The 17,517-nt window shown below is 39.8% G+C and overlaps 2 protein-coding genes across 3 annotated transcripts; one reads left to right on the top strand and one right to left on the bottom strand.

Annotated features, from left to right (window-relative positions):
* The first annotated feature begins 201 nt into the window (after nucleotides 1-201).
* Nucleotides 202-926, top strand: LOC121501857 (uncharacterized). Of its 2 annotated transcripts, none has more exons than XR_011445216.1 (3): nucleotides 202-254; nucleotides 392-724; nucleotides 789-926. XR_011445216.1 is itself a non-coding variant. In XM_041774363.2 (3 exons), exons 2-3 carry the CDS (start codon nucleotides 487-489, stop codon nucleotides 881-883), a joined length of 339 nt encoding a protein of 112 aa, XP_041630297.1. In that variant the 5' UTR covers nucleotides 202-254; nucleotides 392-486; the 3' UTR covers nucleotides 884-920. The 2 variants fall into 2 exon arrangements, 1 of the variants encoding a protein (XP_041630297.1); XM_041774363.2 differs by having other exon boundaries at nucleotides 783-920.
* A 13,434-nt stretch (nucleotides 927-14,360) lies between these two features.
* On the bottom strand, nucleotides 14,361-15,563 carry LOC108085675 (kunitz-type U19-barytoxin-Tl1a). The gene is made up of 2 exons (XM_017182369.3): nucleotides 15,290-15,563; nucleotides 14,361-14,672 (listed from the first exon to the last, which is right to left on the bottom strand). Exons 1-2 carry the CDS (start codon nucleotides 15,438-15,440, stop codon nucleotides 14,485-14,487), a joined length of 339 nt encoding a protein of 112 aa, XP_017037858.1. The 5' UTR covers nucleotides 15,441-15,563; the 3' UTR covers nucleotides 14,361-14,484.
* Nucleotides 15,564-17,517: the final 1,954 nt, after the last annotated feature.

Here is a 17,517-nt window from a genome sequence, read left to right as displayed (position 1 = left end):
CAGTCATTACATTAAATCAATAAGAGGTGTCAAAGAAAATACCTCAAAGAAAGTTATCTCAATGAATGCATTTGTTGTTTGAAGTAAGTTCAATTATGCCCTAAATACCAACCGCTGTCCTTTATTTACCTTATAATTGAACTAATTACAAGTAAATGTGATTTCTAGATATGAAATATTTTATCAAATTGCCAAGGATGTCATGTGTTTGCAATTAATTACATTGTCAATTTGTAAAGGCAAATGATATACAGGTAAGAAAATGAGCTTAAATAACTATAATTCCATATAAATTTATGACATATGTGTACTTCGGCTTCAACTGTTTCCTTGGATTGTTTGCAAACCCAACAAATTTGAACACTTATTCCATGATTATGCTTTTTTCCAGTGCCCTTGGTGACAGTGAGCTGACATCTTTTTAAAAGGAAATGGGAAATTCAGGGCGCCAGGTTTAGACGAGGGAAATTGTCAAGTTACCGGGACATGGTTGCATTTCGGACATTCAGGGGGGGCTACTGGGGGCTAAGCCTGAACCTGAACCCGAACTGCCAATCATGTAGACGGTGTCCCAAACCGAGAGCTCGTGCAGACAGCTTCGATAACAAGATGTCCGCCGGCAAAAACACAAGGACCTCCACCGCCCAGGAGGAGCAGCAACAGCAGCAGCATCAACAGCCAGAATCCGGAGTTCAAACCAGGAATAGAGTGACAAACACAAACTGTGGGATAAATTTTCCCTGGAAACGTTTCCCATTCTCATTCCCTCCGTTTGACAGCAGCAGCAGCAGCAGCAATTCGAGTTTTGGCATTGGGATTGAACCTGATGCCCTACCATTTCCACTGCCACTCCTGCTTAGAGCCGAGGTCCTTTTGGGGCTGAGAGTCCTGCAACTCCTGGCGCCGCATTTCGTCTGTCGCACGTGTCAATGCGTCTTTGAATGCTCAATTAAATTTTCGACTGATTCGCTTTTGAGCCCAGCCCAGGACCGGGGCCAGGATCCCACGAAATCGGATTGTAATTGGGATTTTTGCATTTGCCTTTTGCCACTTGACAGACGCTTTTTGACCCACCACCAACAGCACCAGCAATCCGCTGTTCGGGGTAAGTTTATTGCTGGCACCTCATGAATTATTCACTTTAACTGGGCCTGGCAGGCACTGAGAGAAATGTCAGTGGTACTTTTTAAGTATTATTAAAAATTTGTAATAAATTGTAAAGGTATATCTTTAAGTATGGAAAGTTATTAGCAGGAATAAAAATCAGAATAACAAGGAACTTCTTTATTGCCTAATAGTTTTTATCTTTCTCTTTCGATGATATTTATTTATATTCTTTTACTGACCCTCCTGAATTTCTCTCTGTGCACTGATCCTGCTTCGATTGAGCCAGAAAACTCACAATTTATTGATATGTCGGCCTGGGCACTGCATTTTCCGCAAAAATATTGGCTGCCAATTGTATAAGTCATGTTTACAAAACACTTACAAATCGCAGGCAGCACTGGGAGACGGACTGACGGACTGACTGACTGACGAATGAAGTTAATGAAAGTTTATTGAGCACACGGCATTGATTGAGCCATCGTGGGGCATGGGAAAGTGAACGGGTGATGGAGTGACTCAAGGGGCGGCCACTTGGCCGGGCTTAATGAATTTTGCCAGTTGAGCGGAAACGGAAATACAGCGCCTATTTCGCAATGTATGTGGAAGCCAAACAAAACACATTGAAAGGGTGTTCAAAGCTAAGGGTTTTCCACGTACCAATTGCTAATGAAACTCTTTTCTTAGCACTTTTCCCCCTTTGAACACGGCTCCCTTATCTTCGCCCCCGCCTTTTCTCATTGCCAACTTAATCATTTGACTTTTGTGTAAAGTTTCCTCGTTTTCTTCGAGCTTTTTTGCCGCTATTTGTATTACATTTGTGATCTTAACAACAAATTTACATGCAAATAACTTTTTCAACTTTGGCACTTGGGGCCCGCGCCCCTACACAGACACAGATACAGATACACACGCGTGTCGTCTCAATTGCCACTTATCAGCTCATCGATGAGGTTGGCAAAAGTTTTATACTTTCTCTCGGGTTTTTTTTTCCTTTTTTTTTTTTTGGAGGGGAGGAAACTTTTGCAGTTGTTATTCCATTTCTGTTGTGTTTTATTGAAATCGTTAAGGAGCCGTGAAACAAATCGCTGGCCCGGCATTAATCTGTGATTTTAATGCGCCGCCATTAATTCAGGCCTAAGCCGAGTCCTTTAATAGCCGTAAAGTGTTGACGACGACCATCCCTACCACCACCCCTCCCACAAAAGCGATGTGACAGCATCGGGAAAACCACTGGGCCCACACCCACATTCACATTCGAGTGGGAATCACGCTGGCGTGGCTCTGAGGTGCCTATAATCATAAATTATGACCGAGACCACATGCGGTCGCCCTTCGCAGGCGTATACGCGATATCCCACTGACAGCCGTCGAGAGGGTTGGCCTGGAGTTTGGGGTTGGGTTGGAAGTGGGGGTGGGAGAGGGTGGGAGCTCCTTTGATGCACTGCACGGACTTAACGTGAATTATTTGCATTGCGGTCGGTTGACCACAGCAGCGGCCATGGCAATAGCAGCCACTCCAGGTGCGGAGCCAGCCAAGCGTTGACCTTTGGCCCGCAGGCACCTGCAGATGAACCGGCAGCAAGCACTTTCTCTCCACTTCTGGACATGCACCCTGTATCGGGCATACCATCGCCAAAGGAGCTGCGTGGTTGGGTTTATAATTGAATTGCTCGTCCAATCAAACATACGCACCGTTGGCCGGCAGCAATGCAAAAGCACTGGGGGAAAATGTATCTATATTTATTATTATTAATAACATGAATATAAATTATAGTATATTTCAGACTCGAAAAGCCTTTTTCTAAAATGTAAAACCAAGATATTTCCCCACATATAAAGATACTATTTTCTATAATAACCTTCTACATCCAATTTATTAATAAACCCTTCAGGTCTATATTATTTTTTTCAAGTGCCTGTTGGGTAATTAAAATGCATTTTGCTGCAGGATTTAATTGTGGCCCCGATTGCGCAATTTAAAATGCATGACATGCTTCAAAATTTGGATCACCCGAGGGTAAGGGAAACATAATGCAGTGAGAGGATGCAAAATGGTAGAGGGTGGGAGGAGGCATAAGCAGAGCTGACTGACTAAGCTTACAAGTAAACGCAGACGCACCCTGCGGCGTTGCAGTTGGAGTGCCCCATCCTCCAGACTTCCCTCGTGATTAAGCGTCGGGGTTAAATTTCCATTTTCGCTGGGGCTTTAACGCAGGCTTAAGCAATCACTTGCAATTTCCGCTCTCGCCACATGGAGCCATGGCCATGGTTGCTGTGTTTTTACTGCATATGTGACTCAACAACTCACATGCTGGGTCTAAAGTGTAGGGGGGTGGTGCTGGGGGTGTGTGCCACACACCCACTTCTACACCCACATTTGTATTTGGTAATTTTGATTTGTTTGCTGCACTTTATACTTTTTCCCCTTGGTTGGAAGGAAAATTGATTTCGCCAAATGATGCTGGCGTTGCTGATGTTTTTGTTCCGCGTCTGTTTGCAAACCAATTTTGCTCGGTTTCCTTTTTTCTTTTTTTTGGCAAGTAAATATGCGTTTAAGCAAATATTTTAGCTTTCCGGAGTATGTATGGCTTTTTGCTCGCTTGGTTTTTGTAATGTGTTTCGCAGCCTTGTGTTTTTATTGGGGTTTTTCGTTTTTTGTAATTTCGTTGGTGGCAAAATATTTGCTTTTCATTCCGGTTTACTTGCAATTCACCATTTTAAGAAGGATAACAAATTGGCGGAGGAGAAATCGGGTGGAAGTTGGCATACCCTCCTATTGGCTGATCACATTTAAAAATTAATTAAAAGGCCCAGTAGTAATGACCTTAATTTATAATAAAAATACCTGTCAACGAGGCTTGGCTGGTTTAATATTAAATGCGCCGTTAACTAATGCAAATAAATCATTGATTAACCAAAGTTAATTGGATCTCTTTGTAAATGATAACCGCATTTTGTGGAAAAATAATATTATTTGCATCGGATGAAACTGTTACCGAAGTCAAAACACAATGTTTGACTTTTAATTTTAAATAATTCACAAGGTTGCGACCAGAAATCTGCGGATTTGGCTTGGCCGCATTAATTTGCTGTGACATGTTGACAATGGAATTTTCATTTAAATTTTCAATTTGCCTTTACCAATACAATTTTTGCATTAATAGTGAATGAGAGATGGCATTACAGTGGGTGTGCGTGTGTGGCTGCTTGTCAGGCGGAGAGCGTGAAAAGCGGAAGTTGCAAACCGGAAATCCCATTGACAGCAACCTCATGAATTAATGCCCACCGCCTGTTTGGCTCCGTTTCTTTTGTGCTTTGCCGCTCACGAATCTGATACGTGATGCGTTATTATTTCATTTACACATTGTTGAGATGTTTTTCCACTCTTATCGCATCAGCAACAGTTTGTAACTAATTAATATTCAATGAAATGTCAATAACTGATTAAGGAATTGAAACCGTTTTCAAATAGAAGAGCATAAATTTTATGGAAACTCCCGTGACATATAACAAGGGGCTTATAAGTAAAGCTTCTTCCATTTTTGTTCAAATTTTGCTGAGGTTTTCATGGCCATTTTTTCCACAATTCGCTGTTGACATTTATCTGTATGGGTGTCCTGTGATTTTTCTGTCCTGTCTGCTTTCATTTTTCACTGCTATTTTTGTTGCTGAATTTTATTAAAATTTCCTCCCATTTGCCATAATTTGTATTATTTTTTTTTGCTTCCCACATGCCGAATGACAACAAGCCCCACCCGGGGGCCGCAGATGAGTTTGACAAGCAAATAAGACGGCGAGAATTCTGGTCGAGGGGGGTAGCGAAAATATAAAAAAAACACAAAAGAGTACTTTTGGGGATGAGGTCCTGGTCCTGGTCCTAGAAGCACCATTTGTTGCAATCAAATGAAATGCCAGGCCGCCGGAGAATTGACAGACAGACACTAACCCCCCCATGTTACCCCAGCTGCATATTTATGAAAAAGCATTTTTAATTTCCATCCAGACTGGTCTATTAAGCTGGTAATCCGTTTAAAGGTGAATGCATTTATTTGCACTTTGCATCGAGTGTTTTGTTAAATGAATCAAGGCAAATGCGCAATTCAATCACGCGAGTCCTTTGTGCGCCGCGTTGACATTCGATTCGGCCTGGACCCACCCGATCCCTGCATGATTAATAGGCCAAAAGGCAGCGGGAAGGAGCAGGCAGCCAATCATTCAAGCGGCAGCCAAGCCAAAGCCAAAGCCAGAGCGCAATCATTTATTAATGCTAATGCATTTCCCATTAATCCCGAGATATGTCTCGAAAAACCAACTTGATGCATCGGGCGGCTGGCGGAATGAAAATAAATTGCTGAAAATTAGTTCAAACGCATTTGATGCCTTTTACAGCTAAAGTCGGCTAGGCACTTGGGAAAATCTAGTATAGTTAATTAATATCAATAATTGATATTTATGGTTTTAAACGAATTTCGAGAATAGGATTTACAGTCAACTTTAATATTATTAAAGTTATTAAGGAATTTTAGTTATAAATGCATTTGAATTCGGAAAGATGTTCTGCATTAGTTTTCATTAGGCTTAAAAATCTGCATACTGAATTTTAAAATATCAAAATATTTTGTGAATTTTTAAGAATTTTAATGATGTAACCCCTTTTAAAATTTTGAAAAATATTCAGAAATTCTTTGTTCTTCCAGGTATGACTAGGAAGACTCCTCTGTTTATGCTGATCAAGAATATATATATAGTTTATAGGGTCGGAAATGACTCCTTCAGTGTTTTGCAAGCTTCTGACTAAAATAAAAAAACCCTCCAAGGTTATAAAAACAATTTTATTAAATTTATTTGCCGCTTTATTCGAATATATTATTCTTGTATATCAAACAGAACATTAAACTATCAATAAAACTTAGTATTTCATGAAGATATATCAATATTTTCCTTACTTTTTCATTACTTAAAAACCCCTTTTTATACCCTTGCAGGGTATTATAATTTCAGTCAGAAGTTTGCAACGCAGTGAAGGAGACGTTTCCGACCCTATAAAGTATATATATTCTTGATCAGCATCAACAGCCGAGTCGATCTAGCCATGTCCGTCTGTCCGTCTGTCCGTCCGTCTGTCCGTCCGTCTGTCCGTTTCTACGCAAACTAGTCCCTCAGTTTTAAAGCTATCTGAATGAAACTTTGCATGTAGTCTTCTATATACTCTCACTGCTATATATGTCGGAACGGGCCGGATCGGACGACTATATCATATAGCTGCCATACAAATGTTCGATTAATTTTTAGAAAAAAAATTTTAACTTGGCTGTTTTTCAATATTATTCCATCATTTTTGAGATATAGCCTTTTTATATTATTTCAAAATTTTGGTAAAAATTTTATGAAAATCGGACGACTATATCTTATAGCTGCCATAGGAACGATAGGGAAAGTAATAGAAAAAATTATAACTTCGTTGTTTTTCAACGTATTTTCATCTACTCTGAGATATGAGCTTTACTTATTATTATAGAATTTTGGTATACATTTTATGAAAGTCGGACAACTATATCATATAGCAGCCATAGAAGCGATCCGCAGATGTAGAGAAAATGTAAAGCTGGGAATGTATAACTGTAACTGTCAAACTGTAAACATAATAAGTATAGGTAAAATGGTATGTAACTCAGTTTAGTGTCTGTTTTCGGCATTATAATTTATGACATAAATATTAAAACCAATCTGCAAGGGTATACAAACTTCGGCGTGCCGAAGTTAGCTTCCTTTCTTGTTTCGAACTCAAAACTACCAAAAAGTCAATATTTTCTCAGTGCACGCATATACACGTGCCTGAGGAGGGTTTAGGGGCAACTGGCAACATTAATAGTTATACAACAGCTGACATATTGATAAATGAGAGCATTTTCAAAGCGCTGAACCAGCAGCGGGATAGCAGCAAGGCAGCAGGCGAGCTGAACTATTCCGTTTGGCAAATGGCTCAAGCCAAAGTTTCGGATGAACAGAGAGAGAGAGAACGGCGGGAATGGCGGGTTTCCGGCGAAAAATGGCTTCAGTGCCAAGCGTGAGAAATTCCCAACTTCGCACACACGCACACTCGCACACACCGAGTCGCGTCAGGGGTGCAAAACAAATGCTGGTAAATATTTCTGCAGCTGTGATTCCTTTTGCCCTGACTTTTCCAGCCAAGGAAACAGCTACGAATGCCTTGCAATGAGTCAATATTTTAACATTTATTTGACAGAAATTTTCATTTATTTTTCTTTTTCTACCCCGCCGACTGACTGGAAGTGAAAAAATTTAATTAAATTGAAATTAATTTGACAGGATATTGCAGGCGCCACCAGAACTATTAATAATGTGCCATGTGGGCAGGAGCTTAGGGTATGTGGGTGAATGTGAGTGAGTGCATGCGAGTGCCGAGTGCCGCCGGAAGACAAATGTGAGCCAAATAAATTCTCATGTTGCGCTTTTGAGTCGTCGTCGTCGTCGTCGTCGTAGCTCTGCTCCTCCTCTCGCGTCAAAATTGCACACGCAGAAAGTGAAAGCTGAAAACGGAAAACAGACTACAAAACACAGCAGCGAAAGCAAAACAGACATGAAAATAGCGAAACGATCCCAGGGGGAATGTCCATAAATCATTGCATACATTTCGAAGCCAGACACAGTACACAGAACAGTACAGAACGGCACACAATTTTCCAGCCAGCGGCACATAATTAATTAAATTTCACTTTTACAGCCGGCATTCGCAGCAAATATCACTCATACGCACTGTGGTCGACGTCCTGGGGCGTAGACGTGGCGCCACCACCGAACCGAACCAAACCGAACCGAACCGACACTTGGCATTGACATACGCACAAATAAATAGACGCTATAAATTCAATTCCCATTCTCGCGGTCGAGAATTCGCACCGCTTCCCAATCGCAATCCTAATTCCAATCCCATTTCCCAATCCCAATCCCCTATTTGTTTGCTCATTGAGCAAACGTGCTCGAAATACATGCTCCTACCATGCAAAACTTTCGCTTAGGTGTGCTATAAATCGCGTGCTCCTTCAGTTTCTGTGCCGCTTGACTGCTGACAGCCGTACAGCTGTTCCGAGTTCCGACTTCTGAGTTTCTGAGTCCTCCGTTCCGGGCGTGGCATCATATCATTTTAAGGTTTCGATTCAGGTTTCAGGTTCGCAAAAAAAAAAAAAAAAGGAGAAGAAAGTGCCACGCAGGAAAACGTGCTAAAGTCAAATAAATAACAAAACATTGGCGGACAGCAAATGAATTTATGGGCCCGGCCAACACACACAAAAAGTGAAAAATTTCAAGCAATTGGATTAGGAAAAGGCCAGTGCGGCTGATAGATAGAGTGGCGGTCTCCAAGTCTCCGTTCCGCCTCTCGATTTGCCTCTGGTCCAGAAATGAGATTTATGATTTTTTAAATGTCTTGCCAAGGCGAAGTCGCTCGGGGAATCCAAGGAGTCCAAGCTGGAGCTGGAGCTAGAGCTCTCTCTCTCTCTTTCCCTCTGACTGACAACTGGCAGCGACAATGATGGAGAGAAGTCAGGCCTTTCGCCTGGAGTCGAGGGTCGTCGAGTCCCGTGTGCACATCATTGGGCATTAGGTATGCATGCCGTTGTGCCTCGCAATGCGAAAGATGTTGAGCAATGCGACTAGAGACAATGGCTACACTTGAAGAAAAATTGTAGTACATCTTTGAGAGAGATTAAAGTAAAGTAAATAATATTTTTGAACGAATTATCCGGATTTTCCACAAGTAAAATGTTAAAAAAAAGGTAACTAAACAATTATTTGACTAGATAATTGCTTTAAAATTATATACTATATTTTTTAGCACTTCTTATTTTCTAGGAAATTTTTCTCCGTGCAGAAGGAAACGCGAAAACGGGGGAAATGGCAGACGGGTTCGATAATGAAGTTAAAAATTCCATACATACAAATACAAACAGACAGGAGAGGGGCTTCAGGGTGCTACAGGGACAAGGATGCAGTTGTTTTTGTTGCTGCCGCTGCCACTGCCACTGCTGCTGCTGCTGTGGCATTTGCCTTTGGTATTTATGAGTACGTTGTCCTTGATATGCCTGCGGAATTACTAAATGTCCCTGACTTGACACTAACTCACACGCACAGCCAGTCAACACACTCTCACACACACAAACTCTTACACACTCGTTCGCTCATTCATTCACTCTGAGTCCTAGCTGTTGCTTAACTCTGTCAGCAATATGTTTGTTGCCACGCCCCAAATCCCAACGCCACCCACACGTACTTCACCATCGCACCCACTTCCCCCCTTCTGGCCTCACCTTCCCTTTTTCGTACTTACTTATACATATATTTTTATCTTCTACGTGCAGCAATGGACCCAAGGCGAAATTTAAATAGAAATAGCATGTTGATGTTATTTGGAGTAGGTTCATATTTAATTTAATATGCGAGTCTCTTCCTTTGCTTCGTCGCTTCGAGAAAGAGTGTGTGTATAAATATTTTAATTTGTTTGTAGGGGGAAAAACAGGGAAGGGAAACTAAACTAACTTAACACATAAATATGTTTAAAAAAATGATGAAATTAATTAAAAAGCAAATCAAAGTTGAAAATTGTATTTAATGGATTATCATTGCAATTAAAAAGATTAATGATGTTGAATATAAATAATATAAGGCTTAAAATTCATTAAAAAAGTATTAAAGCTTGTCAAGCACTATTTAATTTTCATGATTTATGACTTTAAATAACTAAAAAAAATATAATTTAATCAATTTACAGAGAAGGCATACAATAGATCACTTTAAATTAGCCTGAAAAACTATCTAAAAAACTTTTTCAGTTTTTCCCTAATAAAAAATAATTGAAAAATCTTTTATATAGACAATAAAAATTAAATTAAATTACTCTTGACTATTTTAGCTACTCCATTGCTTTTACAATTATTAGAAAACTTTCCGTTTTGGCCTTAAAAACGTAGAAATTGGCACTGCTAATCTTCTGCCAATCAAATAGGGGCTTGAAAAATAAAATGGTCAGGAACTCCTAAGCCCATTTATGTGTGAAACTTTAGCGCACATAAAAAGGATATTAAAAAAGTCCTTACGGTGGTGACGTAACCCTTTAAGCGCTACCCATAGTCGCTTACCGTTGAGAGCTGCTTGCTCTCGCCCATTAAGATCCGAATCCCATGACTTGGCACTCCGTGTGAGCTCTGCCAACATGTCGAGCAGGATAGAAGGAAAGACAATCCTGGTGGATGCATTTGGGGGATAGCAAGCGTGGCTCCAGGATAATGGTTGCTGCCTTAGCTGCACTTTGTTTGCTCCTGTCACACACTTTCAATGCGTGAACACGCATCTGGAGAGCAAAAATTTCTAGATAAATAAATGCGCGTCTTGGGGCTATATAGGTATTATAAATATATATAGAGACGTGTGTATATATCCAAGAAAAAACATAGATAAGGCCACGCCCACACGAAACGAGAAGCTCGAGTGGCAACAAGTGTAAGTGGGCTGATCGGCCAAGTGCAGATAACAAGTCAAGTGGGCCGAAAGACCGAGAGAGCAGGTGCTAGTCAAGGTGCTGCTGTTTGAAGTGCCAAGACACAGAGAAAAATCTTGAATTTCCTAAATGTTTTTACAAGAGAAAAATTGGAAAGTGGCCTGGAGTTTTCTTAAATAAATATATATTATTTAATTTTAGTAAAAACACCTCAAGTTCAATAGTTTAAAATCGATTTGCCAGGTAGTATTTACTCATAATATTTTCCCCTGTTTATGTACTGTACTGAGTGTTCGCTGATGTGTGTGTGTTTGGTGTGTGTGGCACCTGAAGAAACTCGTCTCCAGATTGTGCAGGAAATCAAGCAGAATGAGAAACCAATTTGTGTGGAAAACACAAAGGCAACAACAACAACCGCAGCAACGAAATTAAATTGGCCAAAGGGTTTAACTTTTCCCGAAAAAAATAAAAAGTCCGCGCATTTTGAAGGTGAAGTCAGTGGAAAACACAGCTAAAAGCAGTGAAAACTTTTCCTATAAGTCGCTGGCAAGTCAATGGCAATAAATTTCATGGGTAACTTTCCTTTTTTTCGGTTGAGAAGGAATTTTAATTCAATTCAAGGGAAAGGGTCGAGAACATAACTAAGACTTAACCACTAAGAGGCACCTTAGAATTGTTTAAACAGAAAAATAGTTAAAGTTCGAGGCCCAGAATCTCTACTCAAACACACACACAAATGAAGCCCCAAAGCCAGAGGGGGAAAAGGAAAGCCCGGTGTCTAAAAATGTGTGCGTGCTTGGTGTGTGCCTGGCCTGGCCAACAGTATGGCCACTAAACGTGGCCGACTGCGGCCGAGAGTGCGACGCAGTGGAAATGCACTCGAATAAACACACAATTTATATGAACACATGCAAGACAGATTAGGGTTGGTTGGAGGGAAAGTGGTCCTGGGGTGGACATCCAAATTCCCCCCAGAATCCCTCCGGCTTCAGCCTTAGCCCGGCTCTGTGTGGACTCTTTTGTGGACTCCGGGACTGGGGCAAACAAAAGCAATTTTTGCGTTTTATAAATTCCTTTGGTTCATGGCTTTAGCCTGCTTTATGGCATACTTCCATTTATGCCGCACGAAAGTGAGCAAACATTGTGGCACCAGGAGAAACATTTCAGTTTTCCATCTAAGCAAAACATTTAGCATAGCATACTTTTGCGAGCATTGTCAAAGTTCGGTTCGGAGCAGGAAACTTTTTTGATTTTTACAAAATTGCAACCTTACGGGAGAGGAGACCCATCACAGGAGACAAACGGAGGCATGGGAAATGAAAGCAAAACAGACACAAACCGAAATTTCCATCTCATCAGAATGGACAGCCTGCCTCCGATTTTTCGGTCGCATAAAACTCAATTGAGTCGTTAAATGTACAAAAATGTGATAAATAATCAAATTACATGCATTTAATGTCACGGTCCCAGATTTGTGGGCTTTAATATTTTTTACGATGCTTTTTCGCTTCTGCGTGTTTTTCGCGTTTTTCAGCTTTTCCGGCTCATGCATCATTTATGGCGCCATCGCTGATTATACGCCTTGCATCTCTAATGCCTAGTGGATTTGCCATTTTTCAATTATAGCGTGAAAAGTGGAAAGTGGCCTTTTCGTTGCCTTTGTCCATCTAACATCTAACCGGCAATGAAGGCGAATTTTCGTGTGCGTGAGTTCTCGTTTTAAATTTCCAATTAGATCCCCGAACGCAAACTAATTTCATGCAAATTGCCGGTGGAACGGGCTTTTCTTTTGTGCGTTGCGAATTTTTTGCTGTCCGAAAAATATGCGTTGGGTAGTTGGGAAAACTATAAGGTGTTTTGGCATGGGTATATTGGGAAATAATGGAAAATATAGGAAATTAAATGGGGATAATCTAATGTGTAAATATAGATTTTTTCTTTACCTATTCAAGATTTAATTTTATAATATTTTAAAAGCAATAGAACGGTTAAAAGAGTGTTTTGTTTTACTTAATAATTATATGTAGAATTTATTATATTATTTTCTGTATTTATAAGTGGAATAAACTAATTTCAGGCAATTTGCTGAGTATTTGATGATCGGTACTGTCCACAAACTTATTTCCCCCAAATTTTCTTTAGTCATAAAACCACAAAAAGAAAAGTTTTTAGCAAAATATTCGCAATAAAGATCATCTGAATAAGCAGCAAAGTTGGGTATTTAGTGGTCGGTGCTGTCGACTTCAAACTCATTAGTATTTTCAGTGAAAATTGCCGACATCGAAAGCGAAGTTTTGGCACATGACTCGCATGGCTTTCACGGGGGAAATTCCAACGTTTTTCCTTACTTTTTTTTTTCGACGCTATAAGAGCTGTCATTTAAACAGATTAATGTGCTGCCATTATTGGCATGTCATGTTCTCATGTCGCTGCTGGGTGTGTCGATGCTATTATGCATTTGATTGGCATTTGTTTGTGCACAGCAATCAAGGGATCTCGTCTAAAACAAAGGCCTGTCAAAAGCGACGCATGCCGGCATCGCGATTAATGCCTTACGTTCCACCTGCCGGGGTCCGGGTGAGTCAACAGGTAAAATGGCAAGAGGTAAATGCAAATGTAGACCATTTTAATTAGCCGTAAGTTGATAGCAGCAAAAAAGGGCCTCTGTTGACAGCTCTTTGATGCGCTTGACACTGGCCAGCTGCTGGTCGATACCCCTGGATTCCATTTCCCTGACACTTTGATACCCTGCTCCATGTTCTCTGTTGTTTCCCTGACAAAGTCCAGGCGGAGTACGTCAGCATCATGGCGATTGCGATGGGAGATGAACATTAAAAGCCGGCGGAATGGGTGGCAGTCACAATCTTGGCGACACTGTCAGTGCCATGTCAAGGGGCCATTTGATATGCCACTGACAGTTAGCACATTTGGCGCATTTTTTCCCCCAGGCACTCGATTTTTTCTCTCTATTTATTTATATTCTTTTTTTTTTGGCTTTTTATACAGCCCTGACAGTGAACAAAGTGCCGATCCACCGCTGACAGCTTACAACATTTGAGTGTCTATTTTTGGGCGGCATTTAGTCAAAAACTGTTTGATCAAAGGTAGAAACACTTAAAGTCTGGGGCTATTGTGAGTGTTTTGCACTTGAAGAATATCTATGGAAACTGAGGTACAATGTAAGCAAGAGAACAACAAATATAAAGACTAAAGAATTTCTTTAAAGAAATAAATAATTTACGGAAATATTATTGGTTTTGTATCGAATTTTAAGGATTACTAAATTGTAAAATAATATTTGTTATTGCTGAGTAGTTAAAAAAATATAACAAAATAATGCAATTCTTAATAAATTAATAAGAGAAGCATTTGATTAAATTAATCATTGACTATGTCATATAAGATTGCATCTAAAGTACGAAATATAATAAAATTTAATGCAAATTATATAAATAAAATTTTAAAATTGCAAAATATAATAAATAAGATTTGTTAAAATGCAAAATATCATTAGTAAGACATTCAAAGGCTTAAAATATAATTAAAAATATTTTTTTTTCTTTTTAAGTCGAAGCATTATTTATTTATTTCTTAGTAAAAGCTCTTAATATCTATAAATGTCAGTTTAAAATTTGTAAAATAACAATAATTTCAGCTAAGACATAACAAATCAAATAAATAAAATTCGAAACTATATTAAATAGAACAAAATCCAGATAAAACCAAAAATTATGTATGATTTCGTTGAGTGTGCATAATGATCTCTATTTGCTCTTAGCCTAAACATACACGTACAAACTTATCGGCTAAGTACGGAGGGATATATGTTGTATATATACATATATCCCATGGGTTAATGCCAATCAATCGTCGCCACAGCGAGATTCACAGCTTTCCTGTGTGCAGAATCGGTTCCGATTGCCATTGCAACCCTTGTAGTTGAAGGGTTTGCACAGACCCTTGTCATAGTACCAACGGGTGACTGCCTTGGTCTGGTCCTTGCTGTTGCAAAAGTTGCCCTCGTTGCGGCCCACATAGCAGTTGACATTGTCTGGAAGAAATAAATTATATATAATATATATATTCCGAGATTAATCGCTGCCTGGAATGGTACATTTCCGTAGAGATCGCTTCGACTGGCCTCATTAAGTGCAATTACATTTTGTTTGTTTATATGGGCCTCGAGCCATGCGACAGATATTTCATAATTTCCCGCTGGCCACGCTGCTGTAGTCATAAGCGGGAAAATAGAACAATTTCCCAGACAAAAAATAAAAGAAAGACAAGCGGGAAAAACTTGGCAAGTACTAAGATATCTCATTATTAAATATGCCGAATGCTATAATTGCTATTTACCTTAGCCATAAATTAACAAAGTAATGTGACAGATTATATGGAATTTAAGTAAGATTTCTTTGAAATACAAAGCTTAAATTTTGTTTATAAAATGCGGGAGATTTTAATAAACATTTTTTCATTGAAGAAAATTTGATTATCATTAAAAATTTACAAATCAAAAATGTATGGAAATGAGGTTTCTTTAATTTATATTTATTTCCCTAAACTTTAAGTTTAACTTGAATATTTAATCTAAAATTTATCCAGCTTTGCAATTACAAATTGCACTTTAATTGAAAAATTGAAATGAGTTTTTTCTGGGAAACTTACTCAGCTCTTTGCATGACGTGGCCCCATTCCCTGAAGAACTGCTGCCTCCACCGCCAAAGGCCTCGATGCCCGTTGCCTGTGTCAATAGGATGATGGACAGGAGGCCGACGAGTGTCGCACAGAGCAACGTCAGATTGATTTTCAATTTCATGTTTTTCGCGCGGCGGACAGAAGCGGAATGAGGAACAGATGCGATGCGATGAGATGCGATGCGAACGGAGAATGCTGCCACAGCCGCCGCTGCCGAGTCGGGAGAATCTGTCTGTACTGGGGATCGGCTCTGAAAATCTGTTCCAATTTCGGTATTTGGTATTTTTAAGTAATCTGCGCTACTTTCGGTCGGAAAAACGTGCCGCCGCCAATACGAACTCACTCACTCACTCAGTTCAGTATGCGAAATGCCGGAAATTGTTGCTAACTCGAACACGAACAATTCGCGCCACTCGTTCCCATTCGTCAGATAGTTTCTTTCTCTTCGAAAAAATATATATATTTATTGCCAGCTTGACAATCTGGTATGTTATTTCTAATACGCATATCCATCCATTGGTCCATCCCTCCATTCATCCGTCCGTCCAACGTTCAACGGCCCGTGTCCATCAATGCTAAGTAGGAGAAGATATTTTTGGTCAACAAAATGTTTGACGCTCCCCGACGAGCGACGAACGACGGAACGAAATTGCACTTAGTTTTATCTTTGGGGCGTTTACTTTGCGCTCGTTTGCATAATTTCCAACTTATTGAATATTTTCCACATAATTAATTTTAATTATTTGTGTTTCTTTCAGGCATTTGAATTAATTTAGATAAGAGAGGAGGGTAAAAGAGCCAAAAGGGTCCGGGTCGCGATGTACTGCAGTCACCAGGGATCCCTCTTCCATTGTCTCTAATTACAATGGGCGGCATTTGTTTTGGGCTTTTTCTCCTCTTTCCCTTAAATTGTTTTCTTCTTTTTGCTGTTTTTTTTTGTTGTTGGTTTATTTCATTTTTGGTTTCTTGGCAAGTGGCTTTGGCATCGGCGGCATTCTCGCCTTTTTCGCATTTTTCCTTTTCAGACGGCCTGGTTTTCCCGCTGTTGTTGTTGTTGTTTCTAATGCGGGACGAGCGCAAAAATCAATCTTCATTTAAAATTCAATTTAATGCGCTGCGTGCATAAAAGAAGTTGGGTCCGGTCATCAAGCGTATTGGATTCGCCGGGAGAAAATTAAAAAAGAATTGTTTGTGTATATATTTTGGACGCTGTGACGCATCAAAGAGAATTCGCGAAATGGTGTCGCATGTCGTTGATGGCATTAGACAGCCAGCCTCCCACTCCTTTTCAGGGTTAACAAAAGGAAAAACGGGAAAATCGGGGAAATTCATGGTTGCTAAGAAAAATTAAAAAGTGGAAGTCAAGTAAGCCAATTTAAGGCATTATTAAAATTATTTTTATTGGTTTGGAATTATTAAACTAGGCAATAAAGCGCGAACAAAAAAATCAGAAACCATACCTTGCTACTTGTTTAAAAGTACTTTTTCCCCTTATTTTAATCCTGACTGTTCCAAATTCTATAAAAAAAAACCCTTTTCGAAACCCAGTGATGGGGAAGAAATCATGAAAATTACAGCAAACGGAAGACTGAAACTTCGCAGAGGATGTGTTCGAAACACAAATCGGAAGTCTTAACTAAAAACGGTGGCAGGTATACAAGGCCAGTCAAGTGGAAGAGCTGATGAAGTCGCCGTCGACGTGGCACACTCCAGATTAGGCCACACTGCGTATACGTGATATATCAACGCAGAGGGAAATCAATACTCAAATGTGTGGCCTCCTAATCAATCGGGATCGGGATGTCAACCCAAAAAATAAACGGAGATTAAAAAAGCAATGCCAGGATACGAAAAAATACAAAAAAACCCCTGCGCTTCAACGACTTTATGCTCTTGGCCACGTTTCGCCTGTTTCGACCACAATTTGTGATTTTGTTTTTTGTGTTCCCCACTTGTTTTGACCAATTTGGCGATTTTGTGATTTGTCGTCTTTAATTTCCACACAATTTTTGGACGCACTCAAGTAAAAATTATTTAATGACTGCACTTGAACGTGCCGAAGGACAAAGCCAGGCGAAAGAAATGGATAGAATCCGTAGGAAGAGGGCCACCATGATGCTGCAATACGAAATTGAGTGAAAAACGCTGACGATTCTCGTATATTGAGAATATTCTTTGCATAGATTTTACCTTTTGTT

Source organism: Drosophila kikkawai, chromosome 3R, assembly GCF_030179895.1.
Source record: "Drosophila kikkawai strain 14028-0561.14 chromosome 3R, DkikHiC1v2, whole genome shotgun sequence".
Taxonomy (NCBI): domain Eukaryota; kingdom Metazoa; phylum Arthropoda; class Insecta; order Diptera; family Drosophilidae; genus Drosophila; species Drosophila kikkawai.
Note: the sequence above shows the minus strand (reverse complement) of the source record. Positions and strands in the feature narration are given on the sequence as shown.

Excerpts from the sequence above, each read along its gene's own strand:
- LOC121501857 (XM_041774363.2), top strand. The coding sequence starts at position 487 with ATGGTTGCATTTCGGACATTCAGGGGGGGCTACTGGGGGCTAAGCCTG. Across the intron at positions 725-782 it reads TAGAGTGACAAACACAAACT|CAGCAGCAGCAGCAATTCGA; the intron begins GTGGGATAAATT and ends GTTTGACAGCAG.
- LOC108085675 (XM_017182369.3), bottom strand. The coding sequence starts at position 15,440 with ATGAAATTGAAAATCAATCTGACGTTGCTCTGTGCGACACTCGTCGGC. Across the intron at positions 14,673-15,289 it reads CACGTCATGCAAAGAGCTGA|ACAATGTCAACTGCTATGTG; the intron begins GTAAGTTTCCCA and ends TATTTCTTCCAG.